General features: G+C 34.9%; 1 protein-coding gene across 1 annotated transcript in view; it reads right to left on the reverse strand.

Annotated features, from left to right (window-relative positions):
• Positions 1 to 22,837, reverse strand: part of TRDN (triadin) — a 303,753-nt gene extending 280,916 nt beyond the window's left edge. The window contains exon 1 of the mRNA XM_006189572.3: positions 22,335 to 22,837. Within this exon, the coding sequence (XP_006189634.2) occupies positions 22,335 to 22,356 (22 nt within the window). The 5' untranslated portion in view covers positions 22,357 to 22,837. The remainder of the gene's footprint in view (positions 1 to 22,334) is intronic.
• Positions 22,838 to 23,526: the final 689 nt, after the last annotated feature.

The raw sequence follows: 23,526 nt of genomic DNA on the forward strand, positions 1-23,526 counted from the left end.
CCAGTGGTGATCCACTAGATCAGGACGTTAAGACTTCATTGCTTTCATGATTGAAGCATTTAGTGAACGGCCATCTCCCTATACTTCTATTTTTACAATTCTAAATATGCGTAAACATTACCTATGGACTGATGCTCAGAAATAACGTTTCTAATATTCCATCTTCCTTAACACAGCTGGTATTTAGTGTATGTAATTATCACAGAATAATGAAGAATAAAGTATTTTTTTAAACATGCAAATTTGAATAGCTTTAGGAAACTTCTCAGAGATAGCTCCAAGGTAGCAAGCTTGGAGAAAAAAATATATTTTAAAAATTAGTCTTTTAAAGACCTAAATGTAAGACCTGAAACCATAAAACTCCTAGAAGAGAATACAGGCAGAATACTATGATGTAAATTATAGCAGTATGTTTTTGAATCTGTCTCCTAAGGCAAAAGAAATAAAAGCAAAAATGAACAAATGGGACCTAATTAAACCTAAGATATTGCACAGCAAAAGAAATCATTGACAAAACAAAAAGACGACCTACAGAATGGGAAAAAATGTTTGCAAATGCTATGACAGACAAGGAGTTAATATCCAAAATACAAAAATGGCTCATATAACTCAATATCAAAAAAACCCCCAACCCAATCAAAAAATGGACAGCAGAGATGAATAGACATTTTTCCAAAGAAGACAAACAGTTGGCTAACAGGTGCATGAAAAGATGCTCAACATCACTAATTATCAGAGAACTGCAAATCAAAACAATGAAATATCACCTCACACATGTCAGAATGGCTATCATCCAAAAGTTAGTTACAAATAACAAACGTTGGAGAGGAGGTGGAGAAAAGGAACCCTTGTACACTGTTGGTGGGAATATAAATTGGTGCAGCCACTATGGAAAATAGTATGGAGGCTCCTTGAAAACTAAAAAATAGAACTACCATATGACCTAGCAATTCCACTCTTAGATGTATATCTGGAAAAAGAAAACGTTAATTCAAAAAGATACATGCACCCCAATGGTCACAGCAGCACTATTTACAACAGCCAAGACATGGAAGCAACACAAGTCCTTGTCAATGGAAAAAATGGATGAAGAAGATGTGATATATACATACATATATATATAATGGAATATTACTCAGCCATAAAAAATGAAATTCTGCCACTTGCAAAAACATGAATGGACCTAGAGGGTATTATACTTAGTGAAATAAGTCAGACAAAGACAGATACTATATGTTATCACTTACATGTACTAAAAAATAAAACAAATGAATATAACAAAACAGAAATAGACTCACATATATAGAAACAAACTAGTGGTTACCAGAGAGGGGAGGGAAGGAGGTGCAATTTAGGGGTATGGGATTAAGAGATACAAACTACTATGTTTAAACAAGACAAGCAACAAGGACATATTATATAGCACAGTAAATTATAGCCATTATCTAGTAATAACTTTTAATAGAGTATAATCTGTAAAAGTAGTGAATCACTATGCTGTACACCTGAAACATAGAATATTATAAATCAACTATACTTCAACTACAAAAAATTAACTGGAAAAGCATTAGAACTAATAAAATATTTCATTAAAATGATGGGATGAGAAATAAATCTACAAAACCATAGTTTCCCTCAAAAAATAAAATAAAATAAAATTGGAGCTTTTTTTTAGGAAAATATATCAATATATTGCTTAAAATCACATGCCTTTGAATAGGTACTTTAAATTTTTACAGAGGAATTAATTATGCTGAGCAAAGATATGACCATTTCCTTATTATTTATAATAATGAAAAAAAGAAAGCAATTTAAATACCCAACTTAAAATGATTGGCTAAATAAATAATGTATTGAAACAAAATACAGCCAAGCAAATGCTGACAAAAATTTACAATTACTGAAAGAAAAAGATGCTCAGGAAATTTTTATAGGGGGGTGTGAACGGACAGATTGGGAGCTCAAAATTTGTAGATACTGACAGGCATATGCAGAATAGATAAACAAGATTGTACTATGTAGTGCAGGGAAATATATACAAGATCATGTGGTAGCTCACAGCAGAAAAAAATGTGACAATGAATACATATATGTTCATGTATAACTGAAAAATTGTGCTCTACACTAGAATTTGACACAACATTGTAAAATGACTATAACTCAATAAAAATGTTTAAAAAATAAAAATAAAACATAAAAACAAAAAAAGAAATTTTTATAAAAGAAATCAAATTACAAAACATTATTCAAAATAGTATCTGTATTTTTTATATATCTGTATTACTTGTATATTTAAACAATTTCAAAGTAACTGACACTTTAATTACTAACTACATTCAAGGATTGAAAAAATTGATGAGACATAGATGAGGCAAAATTGGGAAATCAATCACTTTTCCCTTTGTTCTTCTCCCAGCTGACTTGTAATTGGTTCTTTAAAATTTCCTCAAGTATCTCCCCTAAATTCAGTCCTTTCCTGGACATGTTCCCATGTTGGTCTCTGGCTATGCTATGGGCTGGTACCCCATTTATATACTATCATCATATTGTATGCATAACTCTTAACTGTTCTTCTGTAAAGTTCATAGTTCTTATTATACTACTTTAAGGTTCTTGTTTTTTCTCCCCAATACAGTATCACTATCACATTCTACAATACCTAGAAAAAGTGAGAGAGTGAGAGACGAATCAGAGACATACAACTCCTCCTTTCACTTGAACACTTAGAGGCTATTGTAGGCTTATTAACTGGCACAATTTCAATATTTTTGTGTCTCAGGGAATAGGGAGGCCTGAGGAGAGGTAGAGAGACAGGGAAACGATTGATCAGCAGCAGCAGTCCGAACACACACATTTTACAATTAAGTTCACCGTCTTATATGGCTGCTGTTGGTGGTGCCCAAAATAATTACAATAGTGACATCAAAGATCACTGAATCACAGATCACCATAACAAATATAGTAATGATGAAAAAGTTTGAAATATTGCAAAAAGTACCAAAATGTGACACAGAGACAAGACATGAGCAAATGCTGTTGGTAGAATGGTTCTGACAGACTTGTTCGATGCAGGGTTGTCCCAAACCTTCAATTTGTAAAAAAAAAAAAAAATGCAAATTTGTGAAAGGCATTATAGCGAAGCTCAGTAAAACAAGGTATACCTGTATACACCCTTGAACTGTCATTATAAACCTTCTGTTGTAGATAAGAAAACTCCATTTCAGAAAGATAACGTGAGTCACGTGAGCACAGGGAAAAGCAAGAGTTTAAATCTATGACTCTGATCTTAAATAGTTTTTTCACCAAACATTCTCAGTACACAGAGCTAGCAGTTAGTAACCACAAACACAGCATCGAGGTTGACTTTCCTTCTGATTTGTTTAAATGTTAGCGCCTTTGCTTTATCTATAAATAAGTGTTTGAAATATCACATCTACACCTTCTCAACACTATTAATTGAAATTTACAAGTTAGAAATCAATATTACTAAAAGGCTGAAAAATAATGTACAGCATATGGAGAAACATCTTTTTTTCTTCTTGGCTCTTTCAACTTGTTAAGTAAAAAGCCAAGAACAATGTAAAATCAATGTTCTAAAAGATAATGAGTAACTAGGAAGAGAATGGTGACCTGCTATTTTCAAGTTCAAAAATACAAGAGGAAATTGTGTTAAATCTTAACAGGAGAGATTTAGGTGGGGACATCTTGACATGAGTATTATTATAAAAATAGCTTTCTAAGGAAAATGTTGAGTACCTTTGCATGGAAATATTTAACCATAAGACAGATATTCATTTTCTTTGACATTTCTTATAGTATAAGTATATTTCTGCTTAGGGACAGGAGAAAGACTAGAAGTAGTTTCCAGGCACATAATTTTACAACATAAATTACTCTTGTATTTTAACATGAAATTGCTTGAAGTGACCTTGAAACCTGTTCCAACTCTCCTTTCTTACAATTCTAATGATTTTATTATTATGATATTTCTTTCACATTATAGAAATAAAATCAATCACTGAATCCAGCATAAGGGTAAAATTAGATGCTATGAATAACCAGGAAAAGTGGTACTTCTGGTGAATAATGACCTCAAATAAGTACAAAGGCAATTGCATCACCCTCCACTTGCAAAGGTATTAGAAATGTCAGTTACTGAGCAAATCTAAGGCTCATATGGTGCCAACATGTGTGCTAGAAAAAAGACTCATGATTTGGGAATGGTCAGCTGATGCCAGGGTTTACATGAGCAAAACCTTAACCTACATTTATACCAGGAAACATTTCTAGTTCTAAATGAATTTAGAGATTTGCTAGCAGTTGAATGAATAAATGTATTTAAATACATATTTGCAAGTTTTATGTGTCTTAATTATTATAAGGAATTCAAAATCTGTCATCTTCAGGAGAGAATATAACCTCTTCCAGCACCAATCAATTAACATCATCAACATTATCAATTAATCAACTATTTTATTCTGCTTAATACCTCATTTATTCAGCTTGATTGAAACCCTTTTAAAGTTAAGCGTAGAGACAGCTGACAGTGCATTGTAGAGATATGTGTCCAATCATTTAAAAAGCGTGACACCTAATACCAAATGCCCAATGATAGTCAGTTAGCATAAATAGATAATAATTGTTAAGTTTTACATGTTAAAAAGCATCTAAATAAAAATTCATGCAATTTGTAACCCTTTGTAAAATCTAAGTCTTCATAAACAAACAGAATTTTCTTTAAAGAGTGAAAAAATTCTTCCTAAGATTTCTCAGGATTGAAACTATTTGGCACTATATGCAGGTAATAAATAATGAACTGGAAAAAAACTAATGAGTTGGACGGCATGCAAGTAACCCAGCATTATGAACCCAGATTCTTATAAAGACTCATGCACACTCTTTAAAGAGTCAAGTAAAAAATAAACTTGGGAAAACTCTTCCTCCTTCTTGTCCTGTCTTACAGGGTATCCATCAGTTCATTAATTTCAGCTGAAAATTAGATATTAAAACAAAAAGCAGAATTTGTCTCTAACCATCCCTTAAAATACTCCAGATCTTCGTATGCAAAGGGAGGCCCATGCCCCAACACATACTCATCACCTGGAGCTTGTTAGACATGCAGATTCCTAGGCCTCACCCTGGCCTGACTGAGTCAGAGTCAGCCTCCTAACGAGATCCTAAAATGATTCACACACACATCGCAGTTTGAGAGGCGCTGGCTTCAGTACACGTAAATCACTTCCTACTTTCAACTCTCCACCATTCGAAGAACAGAAGAATGTTACCATGGGACAATACCTAGATATTTTTTAAAATAACCTCAAATTGATCCTTTTAGTATTAATTCAAAGATAAATTAAAAAAATTAGAAAAATAAGATATACTTATAAAACTATTCTAAAATAAAAATATTACTTACTGCTGACCGTAAAGTATGATTATATTTAATATAAATGTTTTAAATACATTTATCAAAGAATATCTCTCATAACAAAATTAATTACAACATTTTGTGATAATGGTAAGAAAATATTTTCTCTTAATGCTGCATGCACAGTGTCTCTTGGACTAGGAACTCAATATTTATTAACATTAAAACTTTAAATTTACATTTTATTCTATTTATCACAAGATAACTATATATATACTTCACATTTATTCATACGCATTTATATTGTATAAATGCTATAAAAGTATTATGCATTTATGGTTTCTTGCCACTTGTAATTTTGCTCTGTTGCTTTGTTTCCTTTCTAAAAATTGCCCTTTAATATTCACCAACAGAGCATTCTGCCCTTTAATGGATATTCAATATCTTCAAGTCAAACTAAGGAAACTTTGTTTTCCTTCAAATCTAACTTTGTGTTTACTTAATTCCAAGTTTTATCTTTCTAACTTTTATTACTTCAACAATTTTAATTAGCTCATTTGTCACTATATTCTTGACTCCTACCATCTGATCACCTTTTTTCTTTAATGAGTTTCATTTGGAAAGTATTTCAGCACAAAGATCGTGTCGGTAGTTTAATATCTGCAGAAACTTTATGCAAGGATACTTTAGAAGTCTTAAACGAAAGAAGGAAAGTTTCAAAATCCAAATATAAAAAGGAAGACATATTTATTTTAGTTTGAACAGCAAGCAGAGTGATCACACATCCTTCACCTACCTCAAACAGATCAGGTTTAGCTGACATGACTGTGGGTTCCATGAAATTAATCTCTGACCTGATTTTTTTTTAACTGCAGCAGGGTCAGCTTTCTATTACTAGGCTATTATCCAGCGGAAAATGTCCATAGCTTCCTGGTGTGTGCAAACCTAGGGAGGTGAAGGAGACCCATTCCAAAGAAGGACAAGTGTCCTGGTTAAAGAACCAAGAGAACCTTTTAAAGAAGTTCAATGTATAATCTTCAAGGCAGTGTGGACAATATGTATTAGATGTTGTGTGGAGGTGATGTAATAAACATATATGCAGATACTATTGATTATAGAACAAGTCACAGTTCATATTTCAGAAATGGTCATAGAATTGAATGGAAGCAGACTAATTGTGGAGATGTTAAGAAGAAATAAATAAATTCCTAAGATTTCCAATTATTCATTCCTGAAAAACATAAACCAAAATGAAGTGTCTCTCTAAATTTGTTGATTATTAGAGGGAAAAGGTTACTTACTAGAAAACTCCATTTATTGGAAGGAAATACAGCATACAATTCTATAGAAAGAATAACCCAGATAATCATTAATGTATTACTAATGGTCCCACTAGTGAGCTCTGTGACCTTGAAAAGAGGGCTCATTTTTAGCCTCAGATTTTTTATACAAGAGAGAGACCTATTTATTTTATTTAAAAAGTGACTTTTTGTAAAAAAAAATTTGGTGGAAAAATTGGCCATTCTTCTATGAGTTTTATCTGAGCTCTCTGAAAATTTGTCACTTGGTGCATTAGACAGTTACAGTTATCAGATAAACACTGGTATATTAGGTTTCTACTGCTGCCATAACAAATTACCACAAATGCAGTGGCTTAAAATAACACAAATTTATTATCTTAGGGTTCTGTGGCTCAGAAGTCCAATGAGTCTCCAGGGCCTAAAATCCAGGTATCTACAGGGCTATGTTCCTCTTTGGAAGCTTTGGGGAAGAATTCATCTTCTTGCCCTTTCTGGATTCTACAGGCAACGAAACTCCTTGGCTCTTCCTCCATCTTGAAAGCCAGTAGTGGCTGGTCGTGTCCTGACATCACATCTCCCTCTGACCACAAACAGGAAAGGTTCTCCACAACAGACATTTTGTGAGCACTCCTCTATGCAAAGTGATGCTTAGGCCTCCCCAGTAAGCAAAGTATTGTGTGGGGACCTTAAACATTGAAAGTGGTTAAATTCCCTGGCACACAACCAGGACATCTTTTAAGCACACTAACTAAAAAATACCCACTCCCATTTGCAAATTCTCTGACTGGGGTGATAATTGAGAATCTGCTTCAGTGAGTCTGTTAACAGCAGGAATTTCTTCTCCTCCTTCTCCTCCTTCTCATTTTCTTCTTCCTTTTGTCCATGAACATATCACCATAACCAGAAGATATTATTATAATAGTTAACATTCCTTAAATGTTTTTGAATAAAGGAATGAATATGTGGATAAATAAATGATAAAGTTGGAGAAGCACAACAATTGTACAATTGCCTAACATCATGTTGAATCTGGCTGAAGCAATTGTGCACTGAATGTGTTATCCTTATTCAACAGGTGGTATACTATTATTGATTTAATTTTGTAGTCAAATGTAAGATGTGTTAGAGATCAGATTACATAGATGCTTATTTAGTGTACCAGTTATCTGTTGCTGTGTAACAAAATATCCAATAGAACTGGCCTAGAACTGCTATAACTATTTATTTTTCTCAGAAATCTGCAGTTTGGTTAGGGTTCAGCAGGTATGTCTTGCCTCTGTTCCACAAGTATCACTTAGGGTGGCTCATCTGGAGACTGGAGAACCCATTTTCAAGATGGCTCAATTTCATGGCTAGAAAGTTAGTGCTGGTTTTGTCTGGAAGCTCAGTTGGGTTTATTGGTCACAGCCTTGTTTCTCTCATTATGGACCTCTCTTCCTAGGGTGCTTGAACTTTTTTATAACATGATTTCAAAAGTAAATATCCCAAGAAAGTAAGATAGACATGCCTGGCACTTTTACGATCTATCCCTGGGAGGCATATAGCATCACTTTCATTGTATTCCATTTGTTGAGGCTGTCACACAGGTCTGTTTAGGTTCAAGAGGAGGGAAAGTAGATCTCACTTCTCAGGTGGAAGAAGTATCAAGATCACGTTATAAGAAAAGCATGTAAGGTGGGAAATAATGTCACTGCCACTTGTGAAAAATACAATGGGACGCATATAGGAGTCCAAGTATGAAATGATGGGAGCTTAAATTAAAGCAGGAACAATGGGAATAAAGAGGAAAGTATGGAATCAAGAACTGAAGAATCCAAAGGTTAAAGACTGAACCTTTGAGAAAAAGACAGAACTCTTTTGGGTCAGAGGAAGAGCTGATTGGGAAAAAAGTTATTAGGTTTCAGTACACGTATATTGAACTCTTAGTCTCCATACACCTTCACTCTCTTACAGGCAAACAGCTCTAACTTTCTTTGACTTTTTTCTCTAGCTCCATTCATCAGATTTCCATAACCCACAGAAAGAATCTTATTATTGCACATAAACATAAATTTATCATAAAAGAATCCTCAACTATAGAGTGTTAACTTTAAGCCTCTGTATTACATGCATGACTTAGGTATTTATCTCTAACACAACTGGAACTAGTGAGGACATGTTTAAAAGTCTATATGTAATTAACTAGGGTGGCATTTTCAAGCTTTAGCATGTGTCAGAATCATCAGAAAGGATTATTAGAACACAGATTGCAAGGTTCCACTCACAGTTTATGATCCAAAAAGTCTGGGGTGCATACTAGTTAGTAACCTAATTAGAAAGGTAGATAGCGCTGATGCTGCTGGTCTGGTGACCACACTTTGAGAACCACTGATTTAGGAGATTGCAACTTACTTGGAATTTTTCCAAACTTATGTCCACAAAGCTCATATGCACTCTTATATCCTGATTCAAAATAAACTGAAAAGAATTGTCTATTGCACGCATGAACTTAATAATTTTTCACAAACAGAATTTTTCTCTGTTTCATTTTTAAAAGTAGTAAAATACTAGTTAAGGCAGAATAAAGTCTCTCCTAATCCGTTCTTTTCTCACCCACCGAGGCAGTGTGGCTTTCCACACCAATAAAATCTGCTTCCATTAAATTGGAAATAGGATCATTTTTGAGAGTTTCCACTGGCAAAAATGAACATGAAACGGATAAGGTTAAATTTCTGAGGCAGTCTCCTTCTAAAGACAGGAGGTCCTGATCTAAAAGCAGGAAGAGAACTGGAAACCTAAGTCTTACCTGAATGTGAGCAATAACAATATTCTAATAAATGTCAGTACATCTAATTAAAGCCTGTGTCCATTGAACAGGAATGTACTAGGAAACCTGGAAAAAGCCCAACCAGCAAGAATTTAGTCATACTCCTCGGTGCTGGTGAGGAGCTCAACATGCGGAACCTGGTGAGAACGAGTATTCCAGTCATCAGATAGACATTTTCTACATCAGCATAAACTCTGTGAAAACAGGGACTAGTTTTGCTGTTACTGGCCCAGCTCCAAGCACAACGGTCAGCAATGAGGAGGCATGATATTCAATAAACACTTGTTAAATAACCTATTTTTATGCCAGACTATTTGTTAAATAATCTAATTTTATGCCAAAAATAATTTATTTTTATGAGCTAATAATTTAGGTCTAAATTTCAATTTTTGATTTTCTGCTTAAACAGTCTCAGATATATTGGGGATTACTCTTTATTTCTGAGAAGTCCTTATATTCTATTTATTCTCTCCCTGCTCCTCCAAATACCCGTCTTATATATTTCATGGGGCTAGGTCGATTTCTTCTGAAAAAAAAAAAAAAAAAAAAAACCAAAAACTGGGGCATTTCTAGTAGATAGCCAGTGAAGTCATCCTTCATCCATGTTTTTCAATTAGATAATAATTGAATTAGATAATTTAAATGATAATATACATAGTATCCAATCTGAGTGAACAGGTTATCTTCTTCATGCCTAATGCACCTTCTTACCACAAAGCATAGTGCCATGAAATAAATATACATTAATGGTAGAGCCATAGCATATTAAAACTAAAGAGGAATGATCATAGCAGTATTGTTCACAATAGCCCTCAATTTAAAAAATCTTCCATTGGATAAATTGTGACACTCATACAATTGTATACTGTGCAGCAGGAAGAATAACATAAACTACAGCTCCATACAACAAAACAGATGAGTCATATTAACAGTGTCAAATTAATGCAGTAAGACATAGAATAATACACGCGGTTCCATTTATGCAAAGAACAAAGGTGGTAGAACTAGACGATACTGTTTACAGGTGTGGATGTTGTAAAACTATAAAGCAAAGCAAGCAGATTGTTACTGAGTCAGAATAGTTGTTCCTTGTAGGGGAAGGGCTGGAGAAATAGGAGACTTGATTGAGACGCAAAATGAGTGAGAGTCATTTGGTGAGTGGGCAGATGGGAACAGGCTTCAGAGATGGTGGAAGTGTCCCCTGACGTGGGTGTTGGTTATGTGCATGTCAACTCCATTAATGGTTAATACACGTTATGTAAGTATATATGATTTATGCAGCTTTTCATGTCTATCTTTCACAAAACAATTTTAAAGAAAAATATTAAAACCATGATGGCTCATAATATTTCTTTTAACTTTGAACTGATGAGATGGCTGGACTTTTGAAAACAAAGTGGAACAGGATTATTCAGAAATGACCCCAGCTATCTAAGTGTTGTTGACCTGTAGATAGTGTTCTCATGCATTTTGGCTTCTAGATCAGTGTTATGTAACCACTTAATTTTGAGTGAGTTACTACGTCATTAGAAAATACATTTGTCATCCTGGTAGTGCAGAAAAGGATTGAAAAAAAAAATCCACTGGTCCCTAAGCAGACACGTAGAACTCAGCATGCCACAATGGGGGGTGACTATCGGTAAAGAAGTGTAATCCACCCTCGTTTATTATTTAGCTTCTGTAAGACTATATGAGGCAATTTTGCAAAGTACTGACTTTCAGTTTATCCATCAGAGCTGCTTCCACCTGTGCCTCTCCTCAAATTATGCTGTCACTTCTCAGCTCATTAGCTCAAGGACACAAAAAATAAGCCATCACCTTTCACTGATTTTTCTCAAGGGGAAACTGTATTATTGCATTTAGCTTGTGAATTGCTTTGCCCCACACTGCCTTAAAATGATTGTGTTTTTGTCTTTTGACTATAGAATTATAAACAGCAAATCGAGGCAGCCATTCTCTTTCATTCTCTTTCAGTAGGGATTTCATTCTATCCCAAAAAACTTTCTAATCATTGAACTAAATGGCTATCTTTATTACAATATCTCTTAGTTGGTAACTGACTAAAGAATATTAAGGAAACTTTCCTTCCAATCCAAATCCCCTACATTGACCTAAAAAGAATCTTCAGTATAAAATTGGAAGATAACTAAGCCAGGAGTTTCTCATAGTTGAGGACTTCATTCCTACCACCTTCACCGCCATTAGCACTTTTGCTCACCTTTGTCTTAGGTTCCTGTTGGTTGTTAACTGGGGTAGAGTTTAGCATCTCTACAGGAAGATGTTTTGGGTTGTTTATGCAGCTAAAATTATGGTCCTACGGTATGCTAATTATCCCGCCCATGTCTGGGAAAGACTTTTCCCACCCCACATGCCAGTAGAGTGTATCTTCTCCAGCTTTGATTCCCCAGCATACAGCAAGAGGCCAAGATATTAATTTAATGAAAATATACCAAATAATTATTTGTTAAATAAATTAATCAGGAGCTTTTAGGGTCAATAGATGTTAGTAAAAAACTTAATTATTTGCTTTTTTTTTTAATGTTCTTGTCCTTTCATTTAGAAATATCATTCAAATTTTAGTTAAATTCTACTCCTTTTCAACAGTCCCTGGTCAACCAAGTCCATTTATTCTCCTGCTTCTAGAGATTTCCTTAATAATTGTATCTCATAACCCTGATTTGTTTATTTGTTATATATTAGTTTATTCTCTAGTTGTTTCATACATATAAATGTGGTCGACTTTAAATCTAAATGACAAGAAACCCAAAAAATCTATCTCATAAGTTTTATTTTTATGATTTTATCTGTATTTCCTTTAGTCAACTAAGAACTGCCAACCTGGTATCATATAGTTATTTACACAATTATTTCATCTTTTCTTGAGGACCAGATCTGTATCTACATCATATTTCATCCTGAGACCTAACAAAAGTAACTGGCAAAAGCAAATATCCCAAATTTCTACAAGTAAGTACTTAATAAGAGAATGAATAACTTTCAGGATGTCAGAAGTTACTTATCCCTCAGTATCCACAGGCAAAGGACAGAGTGATGGGACAACGATAAGATACCCTGTTCCAAAACACTGGGTACCGAAAGCCTGTGTCACTCAAAGGTAGGGACACATCTAGAGTCATTCTAGTCAAGACCTATAAGATACTTCAAATCCAGAGAGACTGGGCTGAAACTGAGTAGGTAAATCTGTGTACTTAATTCAAGAGATAGCCAAAATGTTCTGGCAACTTTCAAAACTATTATTTCTAATATTACTCTTTCAGTCACTATGAACAAATTTTCTAGGAGTTCCTGCTAACTTATCACATTGCTCTAGTCATTTCTGCTATACTAGGTTCCTCCTGGTCACATCTTCTGAACCTTGGACTAAGAACCATGTTTCTTCATCTTTTTCTTGATAAACGCTTTTCTCTAGTATCTTTAAAACCATCTTGCCTTGCTGCAATGCCTTTATAAGACACCTTGACAAGACAACTGGCCAATAACACTAGCTTTCACAATAGTTAGAACAACACTGACCATGGAATTCATTTTAACAGCTGACTTCTCATTATTAACCTGAAGAAACTTAGTAAGTTTAATCTGACAATATTATTTCATTATTTCTTCATGAATTGGAAATAGTGCTCCATAAATACAAGCTAAGCTCAGAGTAGAGTATTCAAGGGTCAAAAGCAGCAATGGAAACACAAACCGTGAGTGAGCACTTAACATAGGAGGGAGAAAAAAAATGGAGATCTTAATAAACAGTTCAAAATAAATCAGGCATGTGAACCATCCAACTTTTTCAATATTACAGCAGTAAAGTGCCTTAGTAAAAGCAGGGGAACTTTACCACATTTCTTAGCCAGGAAACTCTGTACCTTGGTCATCCTAGGGCTTCAACCCACAGACCACTAATTCTCACTTACTGCCCGTTTCTTCTCTCTTCATCTCTACATTGATCAGACCTACTCTTGATCTCCTTACCCCTTGGCCAGCCAGCTCACCTCCCCTACAGTGGCGTGTGCACTGCAAATGATCAGAGTCAAGGCTAGGACACTATCACTCTAAAGATATTTTCAGCAAGTTTCAGGGTACACTCACTAATCATAAGATATATCAGCAATAACATGACTTTGTTCAACTAAATTAAACACTTCTCATTCATATATCCAAACTGAAATCATATGCTTTTAAATCTGTCCAGTCTTCATTCTCATGATTAGTTTTTGCTGTTTCCTGCTTGTTTTTCAATCTACTATATTAAGAGTCAGAGACGTTGTGTTATTCATCATCACGTCCCCGTTGTCGGGCATTCAGCCTGGGACATAATAGGTGCTAAAATACTGACTACAATTGAACTTCTGACATGACCTACTACTGTATATATCTACTTATAGGTTGGTAATTAATACCATAGAGTCTAAAATTTTGTTATATTTCAAATGAATGTATTTTGTTTGTTTGCTTTTCTCTAAATGCAACACCTAACACTTCTGCAGATTTAAACTTACAAGCTTGGCATTTTACAGTGCTGTGATAACTTACAGATATTATAGACAATACAGTATACTCCTTTTCCCACAGGCAATTATATATAAGTTAAGTAAGAAAAACCACAGACAGAAATAACAGCTCTAGCACTGAATGTCAAAGAGTGTCACTTTATATTTTCCATTTTTGTCTTGACATTGTATCAAATGTCTACCACAAACAGAGAACTCTCCTAATCACATGAGGACTTTATTTTAAAAGGCAACAATAAATTTTCCAGGGAAACCTTGCTAAAAATGTATTTTGAAGGTAGTAGCATAAATAAGTGGAAACTGATTGTCTCACATCCACAAGCTCATCAATGCCCTGGAATGTTTTTAAAATAAAGTTTTAAATATTAAGAGCTCTTTCTTTTGTTTCTCTCAACATTTCAGTAACCTTCCCGGAGAGGAGAAGGAGGCAGCAAATGAGCAGCAAGGACACAATCAGTCTATCACAGGAGTTCTAGCCTCATGCTGTCTGAATAAAACCAGACTTCCCCTGTACAAAGCAGGTTGCTGAACATTAATTACTTTTGTTCTCCTAAGTTAAATGATTGTATCTGTAACTTGTTTAAGTAAAGACCACATGCCTCAGCCCCTGCCACAGATACCAAGTTAGAAAATATCTAAAGTGTATATATTTAAATGTAATATTTAAGTACTTTATAAGAGATGGACTCTGTGGTTTACGAGGAAACAGCTCATTTACATACCAAAGGATCTCTCAAAATCATAAATGTCATGCGCCTTTGACAGCTTGACTTCGGGCAGGGAGGTGTGGAGATGTTTGATGTTTAGAGAGCGTAACTTGTACAGAGAGAAGCAGGACTTCATTCATTACACATTTGCCAAGGATATTCTTTTTAACTTCCTTTGAAGATGGGAAATACTATCTTTTGGGACCAGGAAGTTCATCTATCTCTGCATAGCCCTCACTTGGGGCAATATGTGTTTATGTGACACTCAAACAAGGACTTCCTATCAGAAATTATGCATGTTGCCCATACTGTCCAGAGAAAATGGGAAATAGAGCAGAACACTTGACTTTGATGGGTCTTCCTAGGACTTTAAGTTGAACAGAACCTAAACTCCATCAACTTGGAATTATTGTATGACGTTAATACATAATTACCAGATAAGGGATTTTTTCCCCCTAGTTTGCTCTTTTTAAATGTGTTACTTTAGATAATATGCATTTTTAAAATATATTAAGCACGTCCCCAAAGGGTGTCTTTTTATTTGAAGAAAAAAAAAGAACATAATAATGTTTTAAACTCCATAACTGTAAAACCAAAAGCTTAGCTGGAAAATCTAAACCATCTATGCATTCTCTTTCAAATTGATATATTCAACCCAAAGGTCAATGTAGACGATTTAAAACTGCTTAGTTGCACCATTTTAGGTTTCTCTTATATTAAATATTGTTAACTGATTAAAAATTAATGCAAACAGCATTGGTGGTTTAGGTCTCTAAGGATTTCCAAGCATTTAGAATAATAGCTGAGTAGCCTCAATTCATTTTTGCAATGTAAAAGTAGCATGATTTGTAAATTTAGTCACAATGATGACTAAAAATAAGTAGGAAAAAAAAAAGAAGTATTTAAGTTGACAAACAGAACATTTTCCATGGGTCCTGGGTGCTCAAGGGTGAGAGGAGAAAAAAGTCAGTATAACAAATAAAAAAAGCTACAAGGAATAGTGTCTTCATAAAACCCAATTAGGATTGACACTACAAAGATATGTTTTCTGTCCACTTTCATGACCAGTTTTGCAGATTTTGCATCACAGATGCTTTGAACAACTGAAAATATATATCTAATTTGTCAATTAGTGCAATCCTGTAAAACGTTGAAAAATTTCCTTTGGCTAGATTACTCCCAACCAATGTTCACCTGTTAGTTTGTGGACCCTCCCGGGGGGGTCCCTCATCCTCCCAGACCACCTATGGTTAAGTAGTGGAGCTCATGCTCAAACTGGATTTCTGAATTGAAACTCCACACATGACCTCCTCTATCACACCGCCTTTAATCATTTGAACGCTGCCTCCCCTCAGCTCTGCCCTACTTTTTCCCTCTGATGCTCAATGAACTGTCTAGGCCACTGGTTTCCACACTCTGCTTTTCTTCTCTTTTCTAAATTTGACTTGAGCAGTGAAGAAGACAGAGATGTCAGACTGATCAGGTTTATGTGATATCTGCCTTTCAGCCTTTCAGAACTTCTGTGATATTTAAAAGGAATATTCATGCAAGACTTTGGCACTTAATACCCGGACAATAAACATGACGTTCCTGAACATAGCATTTTTGAGAACTATTTTTTCTTGCATTATATTGACTCCTTAGGTTTCTAATTTCTTCTCAGGTTTTCACATGGACCATCTCAAAAATTATCTGTTGCTAATTAATGTCTCTCAATGTCACTAATAATTTTGAGGAATGACATGAAACTAAGCAACAAATTCCCACATTGTAATAAGCATATTTGAAAATTATTATTTCCTAGTCTGCTGTTACAAATATAAAGTAGATTTCTGGACCCTGCTGTCTAATACAAACATATTTGGTTTCCATTTCAATAGCAACAGGCTGTTCAATTAAGGAGTAATTTGCACTTAGGAATAAATTTGGTGGCCAGGAGATTCACTGACTTTATACATATTACAAAAACATTTTTCCTTAAAATTATTTACTTTAATAAAAAACATAAACTCTGTTCTTTTTTTTTCTCTTTATTATGGAGAAGCTTGAATATTCAAAAAAGTAGACAATATTATAATGAAACTCCATATGCCCATCATCAGTAAAATGTAATCAACACAGTGCCAATCCTACCCCACTCATACCTCATCTACTTTCTTCTCTGGCATATTATGTAGAAGCAAATTCCAAACATCATATCATTTCATCCATATTTGAATATGAGTATCTCCAAGTAATAAAATAGTTTTAAAATATAACCACAAACTTATTATCCCAGCATAAATATGATAATTCGCTAATATCATCTAACATCCAGGGTCTATCAAATTTCCAATTATTTCATCAAGTATTTTTGTTTGAATCATGATCTAACAATTCTACACATTGTGATAGGTTGTCTATTTTTACACTTCTTATAATCTGTATGATTCCTTGGCATCTCTTTATGTTCCTAATAACTGATTTGAAGGAACTGGATTGTTTGTACTATAGAAGTTCCTGTAGCCTGGATTTTGCTAACTGCATACTATGGTGTAGGTTTAACATATTCTTCATTCCTCTATTTCTTGAAAATTCAAGACTGTTATTTTTTCTTTCATTGCTTTTCTTTTCTTTCTATTTTGCTTTCTCTTTTTTCCTGATTTTTTTTTTTTTTTTTGAGTCAGTTCTGTCAGAAGAGTAAGTTCTAGCAATCATTTTGATTGCTGGTTAAGTTTTGCCTTATATTTAACTGACAATTTGCCTTTTTATGGCTTCCAGACTTTTATCCATGGGTTTTTGCATTACCCTCTAGTCCTCCATAATGAGAAAATCCAGTCTTCAATGAAAGAACCTGAGTACAAGTCTTTTCATTTCACTGGGCCTCTGACCATCATGGCCCTCCTCCCCCAAATGTACTGGCTTGTCAATGTCAATTTTAAAATGTGTCCCTGGAGCTCAAAGGGATATTCTGTATGTGGTCCATTGCTTCTCTTGATCCAGAGAGCATAACCCCAAAGCAACTAAGCTTTGAATCTAGCCTTTCATCCTCTTCCTCCTCCCCCATCCCCAAGTCATCTCCACTTAGGACACAATAGTCACTCATGGTTTTGGCAAGATAAACACAGTTACTAGGATGGATCTCCTTCTTCTCTTTATTTCACTGTCTGTTGCTCTAGGTGATATTAGTTGTGTGCATAGTTGTTAAGCATTCTGACTGTGAATTCTTGATTTTTTTTTTTCCTTGAGAGCAACAATGGGTGCTCTTCTGCTATAATCTGTCAAAACAGTGCAGTGCATAAAATAAATGACCATTGTTGCTCTCAGTTTTGAATATCAAATCCTCTCATAGGTTTGTGACCTCCGTGAGATATGATTACAATACATAGTACAATAACCTTTCCAAATCCTTACATTATGTAACAGTTTAGAATTTTAAAAGTTGACATAACCTCCTCCAACTTAAAAAAAAAAAATTACTTTTTTTTAACTAAGTGTCCTAGAAAAAGCTAAGTTACTTATATATAGGATCTCTACCAACTTGAATCGATGACACAAAGATTTGCATTTTCCATTATTTTGGAGACCCTTGGACCCAGAGAACACTTATATATAAATATTATTGTAAAATATATTTGACTGTATATTAGTTAATTGACAATTTGAAAGTAATACATATTTTCCCACCTCTTGCAAAAGATTCCATCTGATTAAGAATTAACTAAGCTTTACTTTCTTATCAAAATTACTCCAAAGGGTTTTTGCATAGTGATAGATACATGCTGTCAAATAAATGCTGAAATTGGTGGTTGAAAGTTTATATGAACCTCAGAAGGGGGAGCTAACTTGGCACTTGTCTAGGAATAACTGTGACTCTGGAAAGAAGACAGTAGGTTATTTATAGTCCTAGACCTTAGTGTTGTTTGAGTCTGATCCTGTCTGGGGTCTGTGATAACCTACCCAACATGGCATGGGCTAAACCAGCACAGGGGCCTAGTATAGGTTCCATCAACCTCTGAATTAACACCAGACTAAGAATTAATCTTACACAAGAAGAGGAAGTATTCAACATGACTCTGGAGACAGAGATCTGGCTGTGAATCCTAGCTACTCTATCTACAGCTGTATGAATTCAGGCAAACTTCTAGCCTCTCTAAACCTCAGTTTCCTATTCTATAAACAGCAATAATAAAAGTACCTATCTCATTTGGCTGTCCTGAGGATTAAATGGTCATATAACAAGCTTAACATTCGACATACAATGTCTTCGGAATGAATATGAGCTGTTATCATTATTATCTTTATTAAATTATCATAGCCAGAATCAAAGGTGTTGTTTCTCTTAGACACTTCAGAGTTCAACTTTGTTTTAGTTCATCTGTTGCTCGGTATCTGAAACACAATTCCATATCTAGCATTATTTCCTTTCTTCTGTCAGATGATGTAATCGAGCCTGGAACATGCAGTGGAAATCTATGTGAAGAACTCAGTAGATAAGGCATGCGTTATAGTTGAATAAGCACTGGGATAATCTACAAGAAACATGAACTCTATCCTCAGAACTCCCCCAACTATTGATTTGCACTACATGTTCTAAATATTCAAGTTAGCAGCCAAAAATATTGTTAGATATTTTTTAGTAAAATTCTGGCTGCTCCGTCAGCCATTATTACAAACTAACAATCAGTAAGACATATTCTGTATTTGTCTATGAACAAAATAGCTTCATCCACACTGAATTTCAGAACACAGAAAGATTCAGAAGGCAAGGAGAGAAGTTTTTGGATGATTTTTGGTTTCCACCAAAAAAATCATTAAAGAAAACAAAATTGTAATTATTTTAAGATCATACTATATTATCTTGTTCAGTGCCAATTTGTGTTTTTTAGAGTAATGAGGAGAGATATAAATGGAGGTAAGTAGCTACTTATCACCATTCACCTATTTCTCAAGGACTAGAAATATTTGAGAGAAAGTGAAGTTTAAGGATGGCTTCTCAAGATCTTCTGTTTCTTAATTTACAGATGTGAACAGCTTGTACTTGAATAATCTATACCTCAATTGGTGTTAAATAGAAATAAGATAATAAGAAGAGCTTTGTACAATATAATATGCTTTAACAGAGTGGGAGTAAATTTACGGGATATCTAATTAGGATAGAAAGTGCTCTTTAGTTGGACCATGAGAGAGTCATACAATCTCTGTGAGCCTCAGTTTCATGAAAATTGAGGTGAGGACAGTGGACTTGAGCTTTCTAAGGGGCTACTCCAGCTGTCTTAAGTGCTACAAGGTGTTTGCTTACTTTTTGACCAATGGATGAGAAGAGTGATCAGTAGATGTCAGAAGGCTACTGATGCAATGCTTACATTTCAATAATGTGTCCAAAAGTGGTGGCAAAAGAAATATAACAGATGAGAGGAAAGAATACTCCAGGTGGAGGAAACAACTTCTACCAAGGCTCTGCATGAAAGTACATCTCCTACAGAAGACTGAAAGAAGGCTATTGTAGCTGGGACACAAGAAATGAGAATCAGGAAGACAACGTGAAAGGTGTGTAGCAGAGCATTACGTGGGAAACTCTGGAAGACCACAGAGAATGACTATGGTACGGACCTTAAAAGTCAAGCGCATCTGAGTTGTCAGTCTAATTTTCATTTGAGAAATGTGATTAATAAAGCATTCCAGAAAGGGGAAAAAGTACATAATTGATGTCCTGTTCAAATGATACAGATCCTATGAACTGTTAAGGCCAGGGATAGGAAATGCCCACCACCTAGGAACTAGATGTTGTTTTTACATTTTCAATTTCTTACTAATTCAACGATTTTTTTATGGGTGACTCCAAGAGGTCTTCCAAGAACCCTTTAAATTCCCCACGAGAAGAAGACAGAAATAAAAGTGCTATCTCATAATCAGGAATTATCTTGTAAAAAGTTTTATGAATCAAGTGCAAATATCTACACAGAATAGTCCACAGGCAAGTGAAAAATGTCTTGGCCAAGTTACTTTGAATCAACTGGTAGCCTGCACCCCATGCAGAGGTAAGGAATCATATTTATAGGTTTCTTAAGGACTTGTGCGGGGCTAGGCAAGACGTTATAGATAGCTCTCCTTAAGACAAACTAAAGGCCAAATGACACAGAATATCTAAGGAATAGGAAAAAATGCTATTTATATTTGGTTAGCAAATTCTGAACTAAAATTGGTAAAGAGTAAACCTGATACCCTCTTGTAGAAAAGAAAAAACACCAACTAGATTTAAGGGAGCTGGCTTCTCATCTTGGCAATGCTGTGGTTTTGAGTAAGTCTCCAAACATCTGAGTTAGAGTTTCTATTTCTGCAAAACAGAGATAATAATGCCAACTTAATTGAATTGTGTGAGGTATAAATAAATAAATCCATATAAAGTCCTGAGCCAAATACCTAATACATAGAAATATCTCAGTAATTCTTTTTATTAATTTGGAGTGCTAGGCTAAATTTTAGTGGAAGCTGCAAGCAAGACAATTCTTATAAATACTGACTGAAAATCTTACACTCTGAAATCACTGTGTGCTCCATAATATTGTATATCCAAAGAGCCAAAACCACGCATTCTCTTCTTCAGTTGTCTGATTAAAACAAACCAGCTCAGCGTTAGACTTGGAAACTGGGGACAGCACCACCTGTCTGATTTTCTTACAGCTGTCAGAGCAAATTTTAGATCCACCTCCTAAATTTTTACCCAAACTAGAACTGGATTGTGTCTGTATTCAAAACACTTCAGTTGCTTTAAGTAATCGTTTTATTCTAAGAAAAATATATATATATATACATATAATTACATATGTACATATACTTTACATATATTATATTTAGGTGAAATGATTGCTATTGACAAATAATAAAAATATGTTTTAAGTTGTGGTATATACTTTTTCAGAATAAACATTAAAACAGAAAACATTTACTTTAATATAAAGATAGAATTCATCATGTAGAGGTAAAAGACACATGAGTATGTGAAAAGAATCACAATCGAATGCTTAATTGCTTTATTTTTAAAATCATACTGATTTTACAGTGATTCTGTACAATTCCAAACCTTGTCTCTGAATATCCAGCCATGTACATACAAATTTCGTAGATCTATAAATCTTATATAAGTGTGTGTGCATATTTATATACTTACGTTAAAAAGGAAAAACAAATTTAAAATCTCCAATTTTAAGTATCATAAAGCAAGAATGCTCAAAATCATTTCTCTAAGTTTAAACATTAAATGCAACATTTTAAGTTCATCATGATCTCCAGCCTTGCATGAAAGACTTGTAATGTTTGCTAGGTAAGATATCAGCCCTAACGTTACATGACCATAGCTATTTATAGAGGTGTGGGTGACAGCTGTAAACTAGTGGGGACTATGGCATCGCAAAGAACAGCTTCCCCATGCAAAATTTCAGAGAAATCTCTTTCCACTCCCCCAACACACAGATCTGCCAAGCTCTCAGCTCCCAGATTCACGTCTCTCACCCCATATAGAATTATTGATCAAGATATTGATTTAAAAGCAACATTTCAAGAGGACACATTGACCATCAATGGGACTGTCAATTTCCACCTTTTGTTTTTTTCCTAGTTGATACTATCGGAAAATGGTAGCGGTACCTTCAGCCGTGATCTCAGTCATGGTGGTTGGAGAAAGGAAAAAGCAGGCGAAAAGTTCCGGTCAAGTGGCACTTTGCAGAATACTTTAGGATTGGAGAACTCTGATAGGGGGCTCGGTGTGAAAGCGTGAGGGCTTTTCGTTTTCCTGGCTGTTTCTGCTGCTCCTTTGTTGTCCTGTTGAACTTTGTCTCTTCTCTGCAGAGTTCTTCCCCCCTGGAAACAACCTGAGCCCTTTCCAGGCAGTACTTGTGGCTCAGGCAGAAGTATCAGCTTCGAATAAAAATAGCTTCATCTCCCTAGGACTCTTCAGCACTTTTTTTTTTTTTTTTTTTTTTTGGCACTCTAGGGGAACACACAGTCTTACACACACACACACACACACACACACACACACACACACACACACACACGGAAACACACACCAGTTCTCCAGCCCCAAAGAGAGAGAGGCCAAAAGAAAAGAAAAAAAGGCAAAGGAACTAAAAAGCACTGCCTAAGCCCCCACAGCTTCCCTAAGATAATTACAGATCTTGGGGGTCTATGTCAGAAAACATGAAATAAAGAGTTGAAAGTAATCTTATCCGTGATGGCTCAGATTTATTCTTAGTGCCCTGAACGCTCAGAACATTCCTCTTCCCCTTATTTGGTGTGGGGAGGGTCCTGTAACGTCTACCAGAGGCAAAGGGGAGGGGAGGCTTGTCATTTTCTCCGGGTTGATTCCCTATTGGTCTAGATCCACTTAGCAAGTATAGTTATATATATAGGGCTACACTTAAAGTTGCAACTATCAAATCCTGAAGCTTGCCTGTAGAAGATGAAGATTTTCCAACACTGGACAATGAGAAATAGGTAATGTGAAGTTATATTGACACTTGAGAACTGATGAATTACTAGATTTCTCATTCTCTTTAATTCCTTACTGAAAACAAAAACTCCGAATTTATGCAGTGAAAGAAAGGGAAGGTGGCCTAAAGTTTCGAAGTCCACAGCTCACATTTCAGTACAAGATTTCAACTTTCCCTACCTCAACTTCAAAAAAATAAAAAATATAAAAAGGATCAGAGCAGCGAACAATTAGCCAAATGGGCTGATTAGCATTTCACCTTCCCACTCCTAGTCAGGTGTTAATGAGCAGAGAAATATTCAATAGTTGGCAGTTAGAAGGAGAAGGAGAATCAAAGGGCATTGATAA

Source organism: Camelus ferus, chromosome 8, assembly GCF_009834535.1.
Source record: "Camelus ferus isolate YT-003-E chromosome 8, BCGSAC_Cfer_1.0, whole genome shotgun sequence".
Taxonomy (NCBI): domain Eukaryota; kingdom Metazoa; phylum Chordata; class Mammalia; order Artiodactyla; family Camelidae; genus Camelus; species Camelus ferus.